The sequence below is a fragment of the Artemia franciscana genome, chromosome 20 (genome assembly GCF_032884065.1).
Source record: "Artemia franciscana chromosome 20, ASM3288406v1, whole genome shotgun sequence".
NCBI classification, from domain to species: domain Eukaryota; kingdom Metazoa; phylum Arthropoda; class Branchiopoda; order Anostraca; family Artemiidae; genus Artemia; species Artemia franciscana.
The window spans coordinates 36505137-36529743 of NC_088882.1; the positions used below are offsets into that span (position 1 = coordinate 36505137).

The 24607-nt window shown below is 34.3% G+C and overlaps 1 protein-coding gene across 1 annotated transcript in view; it reads right to left on the bottom strand.

Moving 5' to 3' along the window:
- Positions 1-1299: 1299 nt before the first annotated feature.
- The window catches only part of LOC136040199 (protein argonaute-2-like), a gene marked incomplete in the record, with an annotated part of 142361 nt that continues 119053 nt past the window's right edge, over positions 1300-24607 (bottom strand). The window contains 3 exon segments of the mRNA XM_065724351.1: positions 1300-6824; positions 14792-14976; positions 23384-23620. Of these exon segments, the coding sequence (XP_065580423.1) occupies positions 6737-6824; positions 14792-14976; positions 23384-23620 (510 nt within the window).

Sequence of the window (24607 nt, forward strand, 5' to 3'; positions counted from 1 at the left end):
GCTAGAATAGGTTTGAAAATTAATATTAAGAAGACTAAGTCGCTAAGGCTAGTAATAAGTTAAGATGAAAAGGTGACACTGAGTAACCATAGAATCGATTAAGTGGACAGTTCGCCTGCCTTGGTAGTACTATTAGCAAAGACACTGGAATCAGTGAAGGTATTAAAGGTAAAGAAAACAGAATTATAAGGGAGTGGTATGGTAAAGATGGACCCGGAGGGAACTTATTATTTGGGCTCTAAAGATTACCTCTGCTACACAGGGAACATCCTTAATTGGGTACTAAAGCTTAAATATGCAACAGACTCTACACATGAGGCTTGTCTTAGTTAAATGTCAGATAGCCAGAAGTTGAAAATCATATTTTATTTGAATTCAGGGTGTCTTATTTAATTTGCAAGTGTAGAGAATTTTAGAAAGTGGTTTAGTGACGTAATTTTTTGAATATAAACTGCTTGTTAATAATGAAACACTATCCATTTTGAAACAACTTCAGAATGAACAAGTGATATTCAAATATAAGTAATTAAAAATTATTTATGCTTTGCCTATTTTGCTTTTCCTTTAAGTAATATAAAATTCCAAATTTTTCATGCATCAAAAGTTTACATTAAAAAAGTTCGGTAATCCGCCAATATGTTTCCAACAAATGTACGCATTGAACTGAAGACGTTTAGACACTAAAAATCCTTAGAGTCCAAATTGGGAAGTTCCCTCTGGACGCATCTTTAGCATACTACTTAAGGGTAGAGAAAGAAAAAAGTATGGAAGAATAGGAAAATAGGTCAGCAAAGCCAGTTTAGGATATTGGAGGCTATATTGATGATAGCGGTCAAATACGGTTCTGAAGCATAGGCACTCCAAAAAACAGAGGAAGATTAACTAAATTTTTCAATAGAAATTGCCTACGGACTGTTTTGGACACTCGGCTTACTGACTGTATTTCAAACAGCAGGCTGTACGAAGAGTGTGGTTCAATTCCACTTTCTAGCACTATAATGAGAAAAAGGTTGAGATGGCTAAGGCACATTTTGCAGATGAAAGAAGACGGATTGCCAAAGTTTTTCTTTTCTGGCCAAGCGTCTACGGCTATACAGGAAGGAGGTCGTCTAGGGCTGGGGTTGGAGAATGCCGTTAAGAACTATTTAATGGATATGAAAATTTCTGGGAGGGTGTGAAGAGAGGGGCTTTGAACAGTTAGGATAAAGGAGGAGAGTACATAGTTATTTTGGCCTCAGGTGGCTTGGTGCTAAGATGAGTTGTTAGTAATAGCAGTAATAGTGATAAAAATAACGATAATAATAATAATACATTTTTTAATGGTAATGACAATAATAACGATAATAATAGCAATAATAACAATAATACTACATTCTTGACCTCTATTTTACAAAAGTGGAGTAATAAAAAGACACGGAAAATCATCAAAACTAATAATCATCAAAGACGAAAAAAACAATAAAAGACACAGGAACATCAAAAGACGCACAGAAAAAGAGAAAATGAGCCTAATCACATGCAATGCAATAGCGCTACGGAGTAAAGAGCAATATAACTCTTTTTTACCAGTACAATTCGCATGGAAGGACTTCTCTTAGAAATTTTGGATTTGGCCCATTCGATTGAAAATGAAAATTACTTGTACCCTATTGAAGAGTCAAATGTGATCGGAGGGCAATCAGCCCCGCTCAACCTTTTTGCCCTCTCTTCCATGATATCAGATAAAAATCGAAAGCCATTTTGTTCAAAATAGTAGATTGATGCAGAAAATATGACTTCAGGAATGGCATGACCCCCAACAACCGCTGGGACAAGGGTTGCAAGCACAAGGGTTGCAAGTTATGCAATTTGAACATATAGAATTTTCTGCTACTGGGTTTCCAAAAAGACTAAAACTATTAAGGTGAAACTTTCAGGGAAAGTTATGGGGGATACGAAACTAAATCAAAATACATTATGTTTACACAAAGATTGTACAAAATGCATTTGTTATGCGCATCGAAGTTTATCAAAGGGATGTAACTGCAGTAAATTAGAGAACGGCTTAGGTTATTAAGTTGAAACTTTCAGAATATGTTGAGGGGGGGGGGTATTGAACTAAATAGAAAGATACTACATGCTTCTCTTCGATCTGGTCCAAGGTAGTAACACCAAAGATAGTAACAAAATTAGGGTCGGAATTCAACTAATCTCTGTAGACCCTCAAAGATTATAAAAATTTTCAATTCATTTATTTGAATAATACTCCCAGTACCCATCCATTCAAAGCACTACAATACGGTTCTTATTAAATTCTTTTACAAAATTTTGTCTAAAATATATGTAGTAGGCCAAAATCTTGATTTTGAGGAGAAAAGCCCAAAGTAAGATTTTAAAATATTTTTTATTAACCAATAAAAAAATCTATTTCAATTAACAACAAAAATTTTTTTTCTCATATTTTTTAACAAAATGTTTTTATAAATAACCTCAGGCCGCGCAATCGCGCTGCCTAAGTAAAAAGTAATGGGGGGGGATAATGTATAATGTTTCATTTGTTTTATTAGACCAGGCACTTCGTATAGAGGGAGTTGGTAAACAAACTTCAAAAGGGGCACGTTCGACTAAAAATTAGGAGTTCTAGTGCCATTTTTAAAATTCGAAGGTGATTGGAGAGCAATCCCCCCATGCCTATAACTCTCCCAAACACGTCCAGTCAAAATTTTGAGATAGTTTGTTCAGCGTAGTTGAAAGGTCCAGTAAATTCGTCTTTGAGGGTAATAACCGCTACCTCATCAGCCTTCTGGGTATGTAATGCCCCGGGGGCACATAATGTTTCTATGGAAAGGGTGGTTGTATAAACTTCAAGAAAACTCATTGGATTGGAAATCAGAAGTCCTGGTACCCTTTTTATGAGTCAAAGTGGTCGGAGGCAACTAGCACTGCCCCACCCCTCCATCCCCCACATGTCCTATATTCCCCAAATACATCCAATAGAAGTTTGAGATTATCAATTGTTCAGAAAATAGTCGAAATTTTGCATTACAACACCTGCAGGGTTGGCACACCCTTCTAGAGTTGGAGGGGGGAAGGGATATAAGATATATCCTGGGGCATGAAAGGTTTTTCAGGAAGTGATGGTCGTTTGAACTTTAGAGGAGGCTCATTTGATTGCTAATTTAAAGTTCTAGTTCCCTTTTAAGAGTCAAAAGTGATGGAGAGCAACAACAACATACCCCACTTCTTTCCTGAATGTTTCTTTCCCCCAACCACATCTGATCGAAATTGTGAGAGAGCCATTCTATTACGAATAGCCCAAAGAGCATATGCAGGTACCTTCAGGTTGTAGACCACCCCCCAGGGCCTACGGGCAAGGGTTGTAAGTTATGCCTCGGGCATAGAAGCTTTTATGGAACCGATGGTTGTAAAAACTTCGGATCGGATGGGGCTCAATCTATCAGAAACTGGAATTTCTTATGCCATTTTAAGAGCCAAAAATGAGGGCAACAAGTCCCCTCCCCAAGCCTACCATTTTCTAAACAAATCCGATTAAATATTAAGAAAGCTATTTCACTGAGCATTATTGAAAGATCCAGTAATTAAGTCTTTGTGGACCTTTTCAAACAATGTACGTATGGAGACAGATTGACGAAGAGAAAGTAAAAAAAGATTAGAAAAAACATATACACACATAAATATTAAATTATTCTAACATAAGGTAAAGTTTGACACGTTGAAGGTTAAATACTAATCCTAGATAAAGTCCTCTCAAGTAGGCATGCTGTGAAGTGTAACCGCCTGATATTCACTTTCAAAATGGTGATTTCCACGCTAAGAACTTCTATTTTATAAAATCCTACATGAATGCAATGAGTAGGGTAAGGGGAGGGGAATTCCCCGTATGATTTGTGAACAAACACCCTCCCTGGAAAAACGTTCCATGCTATACGTGAACCTTCGCCAATTTTTTTTTAATTTTAAAATTTCATGAAAATAAATTATACCCATAGCAGGGGGGATGACTATTTATAAAAAGCTCCTACCAAGAAAACAAAACTGAATTATAGCTTATATTTAGTTAGAATTAGCACATAGTTCTAGCTATCTTTGAACATTTAATTTCAAAAGAATAATTTTCATAGCTAAAAAACGATCATACTTAAATTTAAAGCGTTGGGTAGCCACTTTTATTGGTGAAAAGACTACCTGCAGATTAAAGTGGAGTCAAAGAGCATTTCTTTCCATGAATTTTCCTTCCGCTCTTACAAACTCCCTCCACTCCATCTACTCTGAGCATTACCATACTCAATGCCTTTTAGCTTATGGCTCTTCTCGGCGTATTCATTCAAGGAAATTGCATTGAAACCCTCAAACAAAGCTAAGTTGTGGCAAGTATATTCAAATTTTGAATATTGGGGATTGTTTATTTCATACTTTTCAACCGTTTAAGTAAGGGTGTAAATAAACTAGAATCTAGCGAATTTTCAAGATAACACAAACCTTCATTGAAACTAATACCTACACAAATGGCTATGGGTTTAACCGGCCAACAACTGGCCATGGGTTTAACCGGGGGCTGCCCCAGTGACACCAATAAAAGAATGAGGATCATTGTGTTTAATATGCGTTTTGTGTCAACTCAGTAGGTTGGAAATTTAGAAGTATCGACATAATCAAACAGTTCGTGGTAACGAACTGTAGTAAGGAGTGACCCGGCTCAATAGTAAACGAAACTCTAAAAATCAGAATTTTGATGCTAAAAGATACATCAAAAGAATTGGATTTTCATGCTGATTTTAAATATATAAGTTTCATCAAATTTAGTCTTTGTCATCAAAAGTTACGAGCCTGAGAAAATTTACCTTATTTTGGAAAATAGGGAGAAACACCCCCTAAAATTCATAGAATCTCAGCGAAAATCACACCATCGCATTTAGAGTTTCAGAGAACCCTATAGCGAAAATTTCAAGCTCATATCTACAAAAACTTGGAATTTCGTTTTTTTTTGCCAGAAGACAGATCACGAGTGCGTGTTTATTTGTTTTTTTTTCTTTTCCCCAGGGGTCATTGTATCGACAAAGGGGTAGTAGAATGTCACAAGAGGGCTCATTCTAATGAAAATGAAAAGTTCTAGTGCCCTTTTTAAGTGACCAAAAAATTAGAGGGCAACTAGGCTCCCTCCCACGCTCATTTTTTTCCAAAAGTCAATGGGTCAAAATTTTGAGATAGCTATTTTGTTCTGCATAGTCGAAAATCATAACAACTATGTCTTTGGGGATGACTTACTCCCCCACAGTCCCTGGGGGAGGGGCTGCAAGTTACAAACTTTGACCAGTGTTTACATACAGTAATGGTTATTGGGAAGTGTACATACGTATTCAGGGGGATTTTTTTGGTTTGGGGGGTGGGGTTGAGGGGAGTTGGCTATGTGGGAGGATCTTTCCTTGGAGGAATATGTCATGGGGGAAGAGAAATTCAATGAAAAGGGCGCAGGATTTTCTAGCATTAGCATAAAAAAATGAAAAAATAAACATGAACAAGTTTTTTCAATTGAAAGTGAGGAGTAGCATTAAACCTTAAAACGAACAGAGATTTTAAGCATATGAGGGGTTCTAAAAATACTTTAGTATAAAGAGCGATGCATTTAGGAGGAGATAAATACCTCGCTCTTTATGCTAAAGTATTTTTAGTAATTTCAACTGTTTATTCTACGGCCTTTCTGATTCAGGGGTCATTCTTCAAGAATTGGGATGAAACTTAAGATTAAGTGTAAAGAGCAAGGTATTAACGAGGGGACAAACCCCCTCATATACATAATAAAAATATAAGAATATAAAAGTTTGTTACGTAAGTTAATTATTAAGTTACGTGTATTTTTTACTAATAAAAACGTTCGTTAAAAATTAAAATTTCTAGTTGCCTTCTTAAGTAACCGATAAATTGGAGGTCAACTACGCCTCCGTCATCACCACTTATTTCTCAAAATCATTTGATCAAAACTAAGAGAAAGCCATTTAGCCAAAAAAAGAATTAATATGCAAATATCACCTTAATAATTTATGTGCGGAGAGCCAAAATCAAACATGCATTAATTCAAAAACGTTCAGAAATTAAATAAAAAAAACTAATTTTTTTAACTGAAAGTAAGGAGCGACATTAAAACTTAAAACGAACAGAAATTACTCCGTATATGAAATGGGTTGTCCCCTCCGCAATCCCTCGCTCTTTACGCTAAAGTTTGACCCTTTGCCACAATTCTACTTTTTAAAACAATTAAAAACTTTAGCGTAAAGAGTGGGGCGTTGAGGAGGGGACAACCCATTTCATATACGGAGTAATTTCTGTTAGTTTTAAGTTTTAATGTCGCTCCTTACTTTCAGTTAAAAAAACTAGTTTTTTTTTTATTTAATTTTATTCAAAAAAAGGTGAAGTACTAAGCTGAGCATTGATAATAGAAAAAAAGTAAAAAAAGTGGTTAGCTTTTTTTTTTTTTAACTATTTGTCTTTTGTCATTTGTCTTCACAGAAATCTACTAACTAAATACAAAAGAAAGTGGACCATAAGTTTTCATATAAACAGCTAAGTAAAATTAAAACATTTATATTGGCTTAATTAATTTATAAAACTAGCCCATTTGCACTACATTCCCAAAACAGTTTAATAGCCTAAGTAAACATTAGCCTAGTATACCTACACAAGCAAGATAAATAAAAGAGGGCTATCTTCAAACGTAGAATATTGTGCCGTAGTGCCATCTTTAAATGAAAGACATTGGTTTAGTCTTAGAGAACTTTTTCAGCATCTCCGTCTGCTGTCGAGGGCTGTAAATTCCCCTACGTATCATGCTGTAAAAAAAAGCAGGATCATTTTATTGTTAAAGATACACTTTTTGGGGAGGGGTTTTTGTGATGGGGCTCAGGCTATTTCAAACCTTTAGCTGGCAATGAAATAGGTATTAAAAAAATTGTCTAATTTCTAATTTCACACTGGGTTAGGGAGGATCCTCCATGAATACCTCAACTGTTCTAAATGAGAGTCATATTTTTTCTTGCCTTGCCTTAGATTCTCCTGTGCCTTCAAAAGCGCTAAAGGCTTCCAGAAAGACTTACCAGTATTCCCTCAATGCTGCAGCCACCAAGGCATCTTTCCATTTGGTTTTGAACGAGGTGTTGACATTTTTTCGGTCAGCTCAGTAGCTGCACCGTCGGGTGCTTTGAGATGTTCTTATCCTCTGGCACCACTTAGCGACCGCTAGAGGACGACCTTTGGTAGTTGAATTATGTGCGTACGAGTCACGTGCTCGAGGTATCTTCACTTTTGGTATTTAATAGCTTCCTTTATAAGTGGATGAAGCTTTTTGAGATCAGTGGAAATTTATAATTTATCTTAAATATTTGTTTTCGAACGCAAGGAGTCAAATTTCAAGTTTTTTGTCTAAATTGCTACGTTCTGGAGTCATAGCAAAGTGTTGAAGGATGCTGGTGTTGAACATCCTCTTCGTAATGAGAAAAACCTATTTTTATTGCGACAAGCCTATGGCTTTCTCCTGTGTTGAATTAAATAAAATGAATAAATAGATAAATATATTTATTTCAAAATTGCTGTCACAAGCCTCGAAGGGACAAATTTACTTAAGGGACTAATAAACAAAAACAGAATAAAATATTAAAAAAAGCTTAAAAACAACGATACACATAAAAATTATAAAAAATGCGATAATTAAACAGTCAGAATGAATAAATCATTCATCAACCGTTAATTAAAGCAGTAATTTTATAAAATTCTTCCAAAAATAAAAACAAAATATTATGCTTTCCCGCACTCGCGTTACAGATTAACTGTCTCTTGTGAGAAGACAGCTTGACGGACTTTATTAATAAGGCGAGTTTAGACGACAGGAGCTTACTTTTATTTGAAAAAGCAATAGCTGATGAAAAAGCAAAATAAAAGTGCAATGAAATCCGAAAAATCATGATAAAAAAATTTGGAATAAATGCAAGTGAAGTTTCAATTCAATTTCAAAACTAGGGAATGGAACCATGTACCGGCTCAAACACAAGCAAAAAAAAATATCCAAACGTTCAATAGAAATTATTGCAACTAAATGGTTTCTTCCAGAAAATAGTTTCTGATAGGTTGCATGCCATTGAACGACACGATACATTCAGCCAATCAAAAGACTATTCCATCGACAATTCAACAAAATTAACGGTATTGGCTCTATTGAACATAAGGTTACCCTATGACCCAATACTATTTGTGTTTGCATTTTATTGTTTCAATAGCAAGTAAATTCAGTTCAATAAAAGAAAATAGAATCTTAAAATTAATCACATTCAATCTAGAAGGTTTGTTTAAGCAAAGACTGTTTAGACAGAAACTGTTCAAGGCTGTTTGTTTGAACAGGATAAGACAGACAGTCTACTTTTGGTAAAAACTATTTTGGTAAAAGTCTATTTGGTACCATATGAGCCATAACTGGAATTTGGATTGAGCAGTCTTGTTGTTTTGAATTGAATTGTGAAATAATTCAAAATTTTTCAGTTTTAATCAATTAAAACACCTCGACCTATTATTATACATATTATATAATATATATAATATATTATGTATATTATATTAGTTAACTACTATATATATTATATATATATAAATAGTATATATAATATATATACTATATATATATTAGTTAACTAATAGTTACAATGGCCTATATATTTCTGCGGATGATGTGGTTTTTTCTCAAAAACTGCACGGAAAATTTAAGAAACAGTAAAGGATTCACGGCAACTACCCTTTAATCGAACTTTGACGTAGAAAACATTTATGTTTTATGAAAGATAGGTGGATGTGGAGGGCGCTGAAGCATTAATGTTTATATATTATATATCATAATATATTCATTGCGCACACGCAGACTGAACAAACTTTACCAATAGAAACAAACGTAAAAACAACAGCAAAAATAAAGAATTTTACAATAAAAGTTCTGTAATAATTGAAATTAGAAAATTATCCTTTTTATGGTACTTGGTATTTACCAAGTGACATATAGCGGTAGCAATTTCTGTCCGTCGGTCTATCTGTCTGTCCCTATTTCACTAGTTCGGACACTTCCAGGTAAGCTAGGACGATGAAAGTTGGCAGGTGTATCAGGGGACTGGACCAGATTAAATTAGCGATGATAGCTTTCCTGATACGACCATCTGAGGTGGAGTGGAGGGACGATTAACTCGGAAAAATTAGAAAAAATGAGGGACTTTTAACTTACGCTTTAAAACGCTTTGAGTGGAGAGATCGGAATAAAACTTGGTGCGAAGAATAAAAACATGTCCTAGTTTCGTGACTGACATAAAAGAACCGGATCCACTCTCTTTGGGGGATTTGGGGGGGGATAAATTTTTAATTCGGTAAAATTAGAAAAAATGACGTATTTTTACACTTAAGAACGGGTGATCGGATCTGAACAAAATTTGATATTTAGAAGGACCTCGTGTCTCATACCTCTTATTCTAAATTATAACTAGATCCGGTTGGAATGGAGGGGGAGGGGGTCAGAGGGAGAAACCGGAAATCTGGGAAATAACTTAGAGTGGAGAGATCGGAATGAAACTTGGTGGGAAGAATAAACACAAGTCCTAGGTACGTGATTGACATAACGGGACCGGATTCACTCTCTTTGGGGGATTTGGGGGGGGGGAAGTAATTCGGTAAAATTGGAAAAAATGAGGTATTTTTAGCTTACGAACGGGTGATCGGATCTGAATGAAATTTGATATTTAGAAGAACCTCGTGTCTCATAGCTCTTATTCTAAATCATAACCAGATACGGTTGGATTGGAGAGGAGAGGATCAGAGGGGGAAACCGAAAATATTGGCCTAGGTACGTGATTGAAATAACCGGACCAAATTCGCTATCTTTGGAGGATTTGGAAGAAACTACGAAGAAACTTTCTTTTCTTCGTATGAATACGGACAGTATTTATGACACAAGCTCTAGGACTATCCACTCTTGCCATAAATTTGATATTTAGAAGGACCTCGTGTCTCATACCTCTTATTCTAAATTATAACTAGATCCGGTTGGAATGGAGGGGGAGGGGGTCAGAGGGAGAAACCGGAAATCTGGGAAATAACTTAGAGTGGAGAGATCGGAATGAAACTTGGTGGGAAGAATAAACACAAGTCCTGGGTACGTGTTTGATATAACGAGACCGGATTCACTCTCTTTGGGGGATTTGGGGGGGGGGAAGTAATTCAGTAATTCGGTAAAATTGGGGAAAATGAGGTATTTTTAACTTACGAACGGGTGATCGGATCTGAACGGGTGATCGGTGATAGCTCTTATTCTAAATCATAACCAGATACGGTTGGATTGGAGAGGAGAGGATCAGAGGGGGAAACCGAAAATATTGGCCTAGGTACGTGATTGAAATAACCGGACCAAATTCGCTATCTTTGGAGGATTTGGAAGAAACTACGAAGAAACTTTCTTTTCTTCATATGAATACGGACTGTATTTATGACACAAGCTCTAGGACTATCCAGTCTTGCCATATACGCAAACATACTTTAGCCTAGTGTAGATAAGCTTAACTAGTAGGGTCATAATCAATAATATTTGTCTGCTATATTCTCAGTGCAGATAAAAGCTCCTCCCGTTTAATCTTCCATCAAAGATCCAGTGTATGTCTGTCAATCACTGAATAAGGGGGCAAATTTGTATTATTCATAATTGTGAAAACAGGAAGAAATGTGGTGAACCGGCAAAATAGCTCGCTACTGTTTCATCTCACAGGTATGATTTATCTGAGTGGCCTATCCAGGATTTTTAAAAGTGGTGTTTGGATTAAATTTCAGAAAATACAAAATTTCTAGCACTAAATTCTAATCAACTCAAAACAGTCCAACCATTCCAGCTAACGGAAATAAAGCGGTATTCCGGGCGTAAACATTCAAATTTATACTTTCTCAAGACAGCCAATCCTCCGCTAGGTTGCCCTTCATTTTTGGAAGAGAAGCGAGGTTTATCAAAGTAGAATTAGCACAAGACATTTGTAGTATGTTTTTGCGACTCGGTAGCAAAAATTATTCCTGGATGCACACTGTGTCATATTTTTCAACAATTTTTTCAAGCAGACTAAGCTTATTCAAGCTTATTTATTTGTCTTCCAAGGTAACACCAACACGGAACTGTGATTAGTTGTCATCTCTATGAATATCCTGGGATCCTATTAGCCTTCGGTCTTCTGGACAGGTGAAAGAGAGCTGTGTTTTCTAGATTGGCAAGATACACAACATAGACTATTAGTGCAAGATGATTCTTTAGTATGTCCGTGTCCATTTTCCACACAGTGCTCACATATCTGCAGGACTTTGCAGTTTTTTGCTATCTGACCATCGTCTATGTGGCAATTTTAGCATCTGCGGGGTAGATATTGATATTTTCTGACATGGAGAATTTCGTATCCAAGTTAAGGGAATTTTTCAAAATTCTCTGGATTATTCTGAGAAGAGAACGACAATTTAAAAGCTAATGTAAGCCAACAACGTTCGACCTTGATGGAGTTAGGCATCCAGCAATTTCTGAAAGTTACAACTTAGTACAATTATCTGTTCCTGGGGTATCACAGATACGGACTTTTGACTGCCTGGTTGTACACAGTGTCTTTCGATTAAGTTCCTCATCCCTCTTAACATTCCCTGTATATTTCAGCCAAATACCTTGAGCCGTTACTGAAATTTTGCACATTCGCCCTTTTGATAGAAGGGCACACATAGTATCCTTTAATGTAGTTTAACATCAATTTAGCAGTCTCTGAAATTTTCATCTTTATGCACTTAGTTGTTACTGAGATTTCGAAGATACGCTCTCATAACAGCTTAGATACCCATTGTTTTTTTTTATTTAATTAAATATCACCCTCAACTATCTCTGAAATTTTCAACTTAATACTCATAGCTGTTTCTGAGGTATGGCTCAAGTCCTCCTTTCCATTAAAAAACATAAGTGTAAACAATTACAAATTTACCTTTTATATACTTTCTTTGTCCTAGGGCTTGTAGGGGTTTGTTTCCGCCAGAGGGGTACCCATTGGAATATTTGATTATTCTGAACGAAACATCTGGGCCAACATTTTTTTCCAGTATCTATGGAAGGAACAGACGGGGAAAGGGGCGAAGAAAGAATATCAAACAGTTCGTGGTAACGAACTGTAGTAAGGAGCAATCTGGCTCAATAGTAACCAAAACTCTAAAAAATTAAATTTTGATATCAATAGCTACATCAAAATAATCGCATTTTAATGCTGATTTTAAATATATAAGTTTCATCAAGTTTAGTCTTACCCATCAAAAGTTACGAGCCTGAGAAAATTTGCCTTATTTAGGAAAATAGGGGGAAACACTCCCTAAAAGTCGTAGGATCTTAACGAAAATGACACCATCGGATTCAGCGTCTTAGAGAACCCTACTGTAGAAGGTTCAAGCTCCTATCTACAAAATGTGGAATTTGTATTTTTTGCCAGAAGACAAATCACGGGTGCGTGTTTATTTATTTTTTTTATTTATTTATTTATTTTTTTTCCCAGGGGTCATCGTATTGACCAAGTGGTCCTAGAATGTCGCAAGAGGGCTCATTCTAACGGAAATGAAAAGTTCTAGTGGCCTTTTTAAGTGACCAAAAAATTGGAGGGCATTTAGGCCCCCTCCAACGCTCATTTTTTTCCTAAGGTCAACGGATCAAAATTTTGAGATAACCATTTTGTTCAGCATAGTCGGAAACCATAAAAACTATGTCTTTGGGATGACTTACTCCCCCACAGTCCCTGGGGGAGGGGCTACAAGTTACAAAATTTGACCAGTGCTTACATATAGTAATGGTTATTGGGAAGTGTGTAGGCGTTTTCAGTAGGATTTTTCGGTTGGGGGGAGGGGTTGAGAATAGGGGTATAGGCTGAGGAAGCTTTCCATCGAGGAATTTGTCATGGTAGAAGAAACTTTCCATGAAGGGAGCGCAAGATTTACTAGCATTACTATAAAAAAAAACAATGAAAAAAGAAATACGAAAAAGTTTTTTTTTCAGCTGGAAGTAAAGAGCAGCATTAAAACTTAAAACGAACAGAAATTATTACCCATATGAGGAGCTCACCTCCTCCTAATACCCCGCTCTTTACGCTAAAGTATTTTTAGTAATTTCATCTATTTATTTTACGGCTTTGGTGATTCAGGGGTCATTCTTAATGAATTGGGACAAAATCTAAGCTTTAGTGTAAAGAGCGAGGTACTGACGAGGGGGCGAACCCCCCTCATATATGTAATAAAAACATGAGAATACAAAACTTCTTTACGTAAGCTAATTTATAAGTTACGTATATCTTTTACTAAAAAAAAGATTCGTAAAAAATTAAAAGTTCTAGTTGCCTTTATCTTAATTAACCAAAAAATCGGAGGGCAACTAGGCTTCCTCCCCCACTCTTTTTTCTCAAAATCATTCAATCAAAATTATGAGAAAGTCATTTAGCAAAAAAAAATAATAAATATGCAAATTTCGTTTTAATTATTCCTCTGCGGAGAGCCAAAATCAAAACATGCATTGATTGAAAAATGTTCAGAAATTAAATAAAAAAAACAAGTTTTTTTTAACTGAAAGTAAGGAGCAAAATTAAAACTTAAAACGAACAGAAATTACTTAGTATATGAAAGGGGCTGCTTCCTCACCAACATCCCGCTCTTTACGCTAAAGTCTTTTACTGTTTTAAAAAGAAGAGTTGAGAGAAAGAGTCAAACTTTAGCGTCAAGAGCGGGATGTTGGTGAGGAAGCAGCCCCTTTCATATACGAAGTAATTTCTGTTCGTTTTAAGTTTTAATTTTGCTCCTTACTTTCAGTTAAAAAAAAACTTGTTTTTTTTTTATTTAATAAGGAAAAGGGAGGAGACTATCCTTACTTTCAATTATTTTACTGCTATTACTTTTGCTCGAGCTACTTTTAAGTTAATAAAGTAAATTACACAAATCACTCTTTAATGATAAATAAAAAAAACTTTTCTGCAAAATAGGATTTTCAAGGAAAATTAAAGAGCTTCATAAGCCAACGACGGATATTGATGAACACAAATAATATAGTTTAGCCATGTTTTGAATAAAAATAAATCACAATAAAAAAATGAACAAAAATTACAGTAAACAATGGAACTCAATTGTTCCAAACAATGGAACTTAAAAATGAACAGAGAATATCACAAAAAGCAGCAAGACTAGCGTCCCCTAAGTATTCTAAATAGTTTTTTTTCATTTTTTTTTTCATTTTTAGACATTCGAAAATTTTCTAATTCTTAAACGTTCGATTTATTGTCGTTATTCAATCCAGTTGTCCTGATTATTGTGATGTGATGTGAATTAATTTTACATTTTATTGTTTCAGCAAGATACATACATTTTTATTGTTTTCAAGATACATACGATTTTCAATAAATCACAAAAGATTCCAGAGTATTTAGAGGATGGATGGACGGTTATGTGGAGGGGCAATCATATTTTTAGAAATGTCTATTGGTTGGAAGTTTGACATGAGTGTTCATTCCATTTTCTACTCGTCTTAGGATTTACGTATTCGTCTATATCAGCATCTCTTTTCGTTATGATTGATAAGGCTAATTATTTTAATTTCTGTCCATTTCGGGTTTCACTTATTCATTGATAGCAATTTCTGGTCATTTTAACTTTGAATGATTATATGACTTTATTTTTGTTCACCTTAAGATTACTATGACTCTTTACTTTTCTTTAAAAAATAATTCGTTAATCTTGTTACCTATCGCTGTAATGTCTTCCTCTAAACGCCAGAAGGTGAGCGTAATAGCTCGGTGCAGGATTCGAAACCGAGCGAGCACATCGAACATACATGTGACACATGTCATAAGTCAACGTCTGAAGATGATTTGAGCTGAAATTGTTCTCATCAAAAAGGACACAGTAATGAGTAGGTCGACTTGTCCCCTGGAAGGAAAGTTGGTTTCTATTACATGAGCAATTATAAAGGTGGCACAGATTACAGATTTCTTGTATTCGATTTTATCCTTTATTTTGATATTTTTTTAGAAGGCGGGGGGGGGACTTTAAATATTCAATTTCTAATTATTTTGTTTATATTTTACTCGTAAAATAATGCTCGACAAAAATAAAAAAGAACGAAAATCTAAAATAAAAAAGACAATGGAGGCTAAAAGATGAATGATCCTACTAGTAGAGAGAATTAAAAAAGAACAATTATAATAAATTATAAAGGTAGCTATTAAACGCTACAGGTAGAGTTCACACAAGCACAAAGCACAAAAGAGGCAAGTTACATCATAAACCAAAAAACTCTACTGTTTGAGAGATAGGATTGACCCTTTCTCTGTTTTTTTTTATAGATTAAAAAACTAAGGGTGGGGTTTAATCTACAAACTAGCAGCTCCTGAATGCAATTTAAAAATAGTCACTATCACATATTAAGACGCTGTTACCTTACTATTCAAATCTCTAAGACAGACATTTCCGCCATTTTGCTATCCTACGCTTTTGACCAAATGGAAGTTGAGAGTTTTAGAAAAGTAAATTTTGATGAGGTTTTACACCTCAATTTTTCCCAAAAGATAAAGCTTAGTACTCTCTTCGGTTCATAAGACGCTACATTAGAGCAATTTTACAACCTGGATGCACTTAAGTCCTTTTGATTTTGCCTGATAGTCAGGACAGAAGAAGTACAGCTTATTCCCTTTAGTTGTTTTTGAGATTTTGCTGTGACGTCTTATTGACAAGGAGCATACCTTTTGCTTTAGTTTTAAAGCAACATCAATTTTCGTTTGTCAAACTGTTATTTCAAACTCAATCCCAGCCATAAGATAGTCTAGTCCTAAGCAGTACAACACTGCTACTACTATTACTACTTCTAAAATTACTGCTACTATTGAGGTTATTGCTATTAAGCTAAAGCTTTCAGATATCGCTTAGGGGAAGTTTTAACTAAATCAAAACACACTGTACCTTGTAGATTGTCAAAAGGGTATATAAGTAATATTTTAGGATAAGCATAGAGGATAAAGCTGAAATGTTTGTTGAATGTAGAAAGGGATGTTGAACAAATCAAAAGGCATTATATGCATATTACTATAATTAATAGTATTACTACTGCTACCACTAATATTTATACTACGGCTAAGGGTATAAAGGGGAAAATTTAAAGGAATTGATGGGAGATGTTGCGCTATAAAAAAAGTATCTGAATTCAAGTTGATAAGAAGATGTACAAGCAACTTTCCAGGGAAAACTTAATTTATTAAGTTGAAATTTTCTGGGGGTTTTGCAGGTCACAAGTGACTTAGAGCATTAGGTTGCGATTTTTAATGGAATGACAAGAGATTTGTTCAATGGACCAAAGCCAATAGGTGTTTACCCTCGTTTACCCTCGTTCATCCCCTGAAAATTTCTACTTAATACTCTAAGTCACTTGTGAGATACCCCTTTTTACAATCCACTTGCATATAGTGTGCTTCAATTTAGTTTAGCACTCCACAGAACTGATAGCTTCATATGAACCCTTTTTGATTTTTTTAAACAGAACATCAAACAATCCCCCCTTTCCCGATAACAAACGCTATGTACAAGCAATGGGCAAAATATATAACTTACAAACCTTGCCCAAGGGGTTTAGCCGGTTATCATGACCATAGATATAGAATTATCTATTAATAAGCTTTTCAACTATATAATTAATAAACTATATAATATAATATACTATATAATTAATATACTATAATTATAATTAATTAACTATATAATATAATTATATAATTAATTAACTATATAATATAATATATAATTAATAAACTTTTCAACTATGCTGCCGAAGATGGCTATTTCGAAATTGCGACCTGATGTTTTTGGGGAAAGAAGGTACGTGGAAAGAGGGCTGGCTATCCTCTAATAGCTTCTGACTCTAAAATGGCTGCTAGAACTTTCAAATTAAAATTGAATTGGTCCTTTTTGAAGTCCTTACGAAAAATCCTTCCACAAAACTGCCAAGTGAAAAACAATATATTGTGCATATATCGTGATATATCTAAAAATATATTGTAATATATCGCTTTTTACTTACGCAGTACTTTTGGTCTGCCCATGTTAATTTCATGCTTGAAATGCCTCAGAAGATCAATAGTTTATTTTACCTTATGGAGAACTCGTACATTCGGCCCATAAAAGTACTAGTGATGAATAAAATAAAAACATGCAGTAGTATGAATATCAAGATCTTACTAATGTTTTCCCTTTCCAATTGCCCCGTGCTCCTCGTTTTCAATTTGCTTGAAACGGTATTTTATATTTTCTCTTGACACAGATTTAGATTTCATTCAGCTCTAGTTTTCTTTAAATAGTAATAAATGATAAAACTAAATGATAATACTGATAAACTGATAAATAAATGATGAATGAAAAATGGTAAATGATAATACTAAAAACTAAATGATAAAAATAATAAATGATAAAACGCAATATATATATTAACTCACCTTTACTACAATCTTTTCAGCTAATATATATTTTATATCTTCATTTAATCGACATTTTATATTTCTTTCAATTTTAATTTAGCATAAATGCTAATGAAAGTTAAAACAACCAATAAGCGCAAACAAACTGAGAAGGCCAGTGCTAAAATTTATTAAGCTCTGTTTTTTTTTTATTTTATTTTGAGTCTCATTTTCTTTGGAGGTCTTATTATTATCTTAATGTAACTCCATTTAACTTCTAATGAAAGTTAAAACTGTCGACAAGTGTTGACGTACACCCATGCTAGAACCGATTCCTCTTTTGTTTATTTTATAATTTCTTCAAATCCTTATTCATCTTTCTTTCGAATTTAATTTTATTTAACTACAAATGAAAGATAAAATTTGAAAGATGTGTGTACATATCTGCTACAATCTGTACAACTCTTATTTATTACATATTTCCTTTTGAGGTTAATTATATATTCTTTTTTAATTTGATTTTTATTTAAATACTCAGGAAACATAATTCTATCGACAGGTGTGAAAGTTCTGCACACATCGCTTTTACAAGCTAATCACCTCTTTTTTATTTCACAATTTCTGTCGAGGCTACATTTTATCATCCAACTTCCAACAACTTTACTACCAAGAATTTACAGCCCAAACACAGAGTAAAACATTAGGAGCTGAATTTGCTGAAATGAGAAAATAATCCTGTTCAATGTCTTGATATCTCAAGGTAATATTGTATGCATATGCTATTTTTCTTCCCTTAACACTCCTCTACATTTTCTCTCAATTTGGCCCTATTTTAGATTCGCCACCACTTTTTTTTTTCAAACGCGTAGATTGTTTAGTTTCTAATTTATCTTATTTAATTTTATGTCAAATAAAAAATAGTGTTCATCAAAATCCTGGAGATAGGAGGAACAAGATTGGTTCATTTTTTCCAAAATCAAATGAAAATGACAGTGAAAACAGAAAAATCAGCTATATAGTACCATAAATCTTCTCAAGTTTTTAAATATAAAAATTTGTTGTCTGATTCCGTTCCCATCTTTTATGGGGTTCCATAGGGAACCATGATGGTGCCTATTTTATTCCTCATAATAATTATTAGCCACAGAACTGACCTCAAAGGTCGATCAAAGTAAGTGAACGACCTGTCTGCACTTGAGATTTGCCAACAAAATACTAAAAGCTCAATTATAATATTGCTTGACGGTGCCACACAGGAAGCTTCTTTGTTAAAGGTGAAAATTAACGCTAACAAGCCGTCAGTTACGATAGTTAATATTTTAAAATCACCCTTCGGTTTTCCTTCTGAAATTTTTGATAAAATTCCCCCCCCCTTAAGGGTCGTCTCCAAATTTATTGTTCTTTTATTAGACCAATACTGGGTTTTGCTTGTCTAGTGTGGCATTTTGGTCTTTCTTCAAAGCATTTTTTTAACATTGAAAATTGACTCATCTTATTTATGTATTTTGTTCAATGAATTTTGTTACTTTGCAGAGGCACATCCGGGCTCACTACGCTTATTTTTGTGCCTGGGTTCCTCTAAAATATTTAGTAAAATTTTCTCTTATATTTTGGTGTTTTTCTAACCTCCCTTAACAGTAATAAGTGCATACGTATCTGCTCAGTTTCAGCAAGATAATGGTTTCAAATTTTCCAAAAACATCGCGATTTCTCATCTGATGAATGAGCTAAGAAGGAATTAATTTCCTCTAATGAATGGAAATTAAGTTTACATGCAAAGTGTTTTTATAGTATTTATTGGGACAAGGCCAACATTTCTTCCTTTATGCTTCCTAGGTCTTGTCGGTGCTTTCCAGTGGTACATAGACTATGCAGACACATATGCCATATGAAATGTAAGATCGCGTGATTTTTTCAGGTATTTGTGGTACTGCTTGGGATTTAAGAAATCTACAGTAATGCAATTCTTGGGGAAATTTCTACGAACCCAAAAATTACTTGGGTAGAGTCTAAGGAGGAATAACACTTTCCTATGGGAAATTTTTTTATGAAAGGATTTTTCCCGTTTAATTTAAGAGCCAGTATTGAATGAAATCATTAATTTTTCAATCCGATCAATTTTACAAAGAAATAACTCACGGTATCTAGGTTTAAAAGTGGTAGAACATTTTCATTGCATTTAGCTCCAAAGATGGGTGCTCTTTTTAACTGTCTCACTAGTTTTAGCTAGAATTGCAGAATGTGTTGCTGCTAGCCTTACCACTAGTACACAAAACACTGCTCAGTACTTGCCATGGTTTTGCCATATATGACCACCACACATTTACTTTAAGAATGGGTCTCGATAAACGAGTCCGTCGACACGATCCTACCAGGAATTAAGACTTGTATCACAAAATTCTCAAACAAAATTAAATTAAAATAATTTCTTCCATGTTGTCTCAAGACTACTGTGGTAACCCTCAAGGGCGTATATGTAGTTTTTTCTCTTATTCAACCGCGATCGCTTTAGTTAAAAGCAAGTTCCCGTAAAAAATCCATAATATTTAATACTTTTGATTTTTTTCATATGAAATTTTTTTGTGATGGTATAAATACAAGTTTCAAGACGACCCAAGAGCCCCTTCAAATGGAGTACAGGGTGTGCCAAATTTCAAGCGATAAAATATTCTATATTCACAGATTTATATTTTGTTTTCTTTCGAATTGCTCTAGAGAGTGGAAATATTTTAGACTAAACATTATATGTTGGAGATTTTTAGAGGCCCATAATAAATTTGGACCCATAATAACCATTTCAATAGTCATTGGATAAACTTGGCTGTTTATGCAGAAATGGAATAAACATTATTTATTTAAACATATTTAGTATCTAATAAAACATATTTAATGGAATAAAAGGAGTAATGGAATAAAACAAGTAAAACATATTCAAATGAGAATAATCATAATTGAATAAATATATTTTTATAGCGCATGATTTTGTCGTCTAATGGTGCCAATTGGATTGGACATTAAATCAGGACCGTAGCAAGGACTTTTTTTGGGGGGGAGATGGCTACAAAATATTACCCAGGATTGCACAAATCTCCATTTATACTGGAGTTACCAGGGACTTCTTGCTGTCCGGGTCGAAGCCGGATTAAGCACTTCAGTGTAGACTTGAGAAGATATGTTGATTCCTGTACTGCACTGATATCTGGAATCATTCTTTTTCCTGAGGCCCAAATAATTTCAATCATTAAAAAAAAATGAAAATGAGAATTCGGAGTGTTATGACCTTAAAAAGGGAAGAATTTGTTTACTCAGGCAGGAAGGATGGGGTACATAAACAGGGAGTAGGGCTCATGAGGAATAAGGAAGCTGCCAAGTCTTGTTTAGGCTGAGAAGGTATTTGTAATCGAATACTAATTGCTGATTTTATGACTTAGAAAATTCAGGGTATCAGTTATAGCAGTAAAATCCCCTGTTGAACCGAATGACGGAGATACTTGTGACTCAGATGAATTTTACTTACAGTTACAGGTGCAAATTGACAGGGTCCGAGTTTGAAATATGGTGTTTTTACAAGGAGATTTAACGCTTAGGTCGGTAGAAATTAGGGTAAATGGTATCCTAGCCTAGGTAAATTTGGTGTAAGAAAGCAAAACAGTAATGGCTACAGACTTGTGCAATTTTGTATGTATAACAATCTAGTTATGACCAACACGGTGTTTGATCATAAAATGACCCATAAGTTGACATGGTATTCACGTGATGGTAAGACAGCAAACCTTACTGATTATGTTATAGTAAATCAAAGACTTGCAGAATCAATACAAGATACTAGGTTATGTAGGAGTGCTGTTATTGATGTTAAAAGTAAAGATCACCATCTAGTCGTTTCTAGGGTTAATTTAAAGCTGAAATTTTGGAAGGATAACTACCATTCGAGAAGTTATGATGTAGGTAGATTCCAGGATGAGAATTTGAGAGAAATTTTCGATGGAATGTTGAATACTAAAGTTGAGAGTTTTTAAAATAAGACAATTTGGAAGATGGTTGGAATGATTTTAGAAAAACAGTCTGTGGAGCTGCTGATGGTGTCTTAGGGAAGAAAGTTAAGACTGCAGCTAGGAATACTGGTCAAAAAGCCTTATTTTTAACAGAGAGGAGGAGAGGAGAAGAGGTTATACAAGAATTGTCCGAGTGATAGATCATATAAAACAAAGAATATAAAGAAAGTGGAGAAATTATTAAATATGAACTAAGGAGGGGTGATGTACAGGCCATGGATAAAATCGTTGAGGATCTGGAAAATGTTGTAGCTAGACGGCATAATAGTAGAATATTGTACTGGCATGTTTATAAATTGAGAGGGTGTTGTCAATCCGGTCTTGTCCCAGTTAAAGATAGGAACGGGGCCACAATTAGTGATAAGGTAAGAGTTAAAGAGAGATGAGTGGAACATTTTGAGAATGTACTAAATAGAGCAAAATAAAAAGCTTGTAATGTCTTGGTTGTGAAGGAAGATTTGTTTTCTGAGTAAGAATTAGCAACAGTACTAAAAGCACTAAAAAACAATAAGGCTCCAGGTGCTGATAGTTTGTTACATAAGCCTCTTAAATATGGTGGCTTTGAAGTATAAAATTAGTTACTGAAGATTATGAACAGGATTTTTGAAAAAGGGGAAATTCCTAACGATTTTAGGAAAGCTTCAATTAAACCACTGTATGTGAAAGGGGATATGAGTGAGGGCCATAATTTATGAGACATTGGTCTGTTCTATGTAGGTAGAAAATTACTTGGTAATATGATACTTTTTATACTGAGAGATCCTGTAGAAAAAGTTCCAAGAGAAGAAGAGTGCAGTTTTAGAAAAGGTAGCGTATGTGTCGACCAAGTTTTCACTCTTAGGTAAATAATCGAGAATTGTCATAGTCATCTAACACCTTTGGGCCTCAGTTATATAGATTATGAGCATACGTTTGATTTTATTGATAGAAGAGGTATAGCAACCGTTTCATTTTGATGTGCTTTGTCTTAAGGAGCACAGAAAATGCATTATGAACTTTTAGAGGTTTTGCGAGTTCAGGGTGCTATGATAGGCTTGAAAATTTAATTTTAAGAAGGCTAGGTCGCTAAGGCAAGGAATAAGTGAAGATGAAAAGGTGACGTTGGGTAACGAAAAGATTGATCAGGAGGGCAGCTTCACTTACCTTGGTAGTATTGCTAGTAAAGATGGTTGGAGCAGTGCATATGTTAAAAGTAGAATATAGAAGGGTCAGGGTGTTCTTTCACAGATAAAAAGAAAGTTTGGAAGAATCGGGAGATAAGTCTGCAAACCAAGATTAGAATATTTGTAGGTAATGACTCTTAAGCTTCGACGTTCTGAAAAGCGGATGAAGACCTACTAAATATTTTCCAGAGAAATGGCCTAAGGATGGTTCTGGGTATTCGGCTGACTGACGGTATTTCAAACAATAGGCTGTACAAAAAATGGGGTTCAATCCCGCTTTCTAGGGTTGTAATGATAGAAAGGTTGAGATTGTTTGGGCACATTCTGCGAATGAAGGTTGGCAGATTGCCAAAGATTGTCCTTTTCGGCCAATCGTCTAGGAATAAAGGAAAGTAGGTCTTCCTTGTCTCGGGTGGAAAGATGTCATCAAGAAAGATTTATAGGAAATGGGAACCTCCTGGGTCGGTGTAAAGAGGTAGGCTTTGAATAAATTGGTATGGAGAAGCAGTGTGCGTAGCTGTTTAAGCTCCAGATGGCTTGGTAGTGCCGTGAGTTGCAAGTAGTAGTAGTAGATATAAATATAAGCTAGTGCTATTTGTAATGTAAAGTTCACATTCGGCAACCATGCTGTGAAAGAAATTTATAAATAAAATTATATTTCTACTCTATGAATTACCTGAATGCCCTCATGGGAGCAAATGAAAAAATCGAACTCCTGTTTGTGAGTTATTACGGTGTCAACAACTGTCCCAGGGGGTATATTCTTATTCTTTCCCACAGTGGGTTGGTCTGGCTCTGCGAAGAATCTTGTATTATGACGTTTCTGAACCACTATGAAAGTAATTTGTGGTGAATAACCAGGACGTATTTTCAAGCAAGCTTTACGGATTGCATTGAACTCCGTTTTGAGAACCTGAAATCCGTAAATCAAAATTAAAACAAAAGTTAAATAAAAAAGCTTAATTTTAATTTTTAAGATGCCGTTTGGCCATGAAAATGAATGACCTGGAATGCCTATCATTCAACAAATGAAGGTTTTAATTATTTAACATTGGATGGTTACAAATATTATAGTAGGGTATTGTTTAGCCTCTAAAGCTAAGTTTTGCTAAGTTTACCTGACATCTTTGTGCATTTGATTAAACTCACATTTGAGAAGCTGCAGTTGATAGAATGAAGTCAAAATAAAGGTAAACAATAGATTAATGTTTATTTTGAACATAATGAACTAACTGAATGATGAAAAGGCACAATAAATACTGAATAAGCAAAAATGTTTGCAAATTCAAGCCTTAAGTTCGTATTTATCTCAACAATTGGTTAAGTTCAAACGAATTAATTTCTTCTCGTCTTAAGATATTTATCTAACTCTTTGAAATACTTTCTTTTTGGATTCTTTTTTATTAATTTGTACCCATTTATTAATTTGTTAATTAATTAACAAATTAATTTTGTTAATTAATTTTATTAAATATTAATTATTAATTATTAATTTATTAATTTTTAATTATATTAATTAAAATTTATTAATTTTTTAATTAATTAATTTTAATTAATTAATTTTATTAATTTTTAATTATTAATTTTTTATTAATTTATTAATTTTATTAATTTGTACCCATTTCTAATTGTCACAGCTTCAAGTTTTTCAACATTTCATATTTCAACATCAAGTTTTTTTTTAACATAAAAGCTTCATAATAGTATTAAAACATTAAAGAGCTCTATTTTTTCAACATTAATGTTTAAAAATTCTTCCTCAACCTACCCTGAAAGTAGTCACAAGCGGATCTAGTAGCAATTACAAACAGTCACAGTTCCAAGTTACCACATTTGTAATTGTAACAAATTTCCTTTGCATCCACAATAATAGCAGCAGTAATCGTAGCCCTGAAAGTTT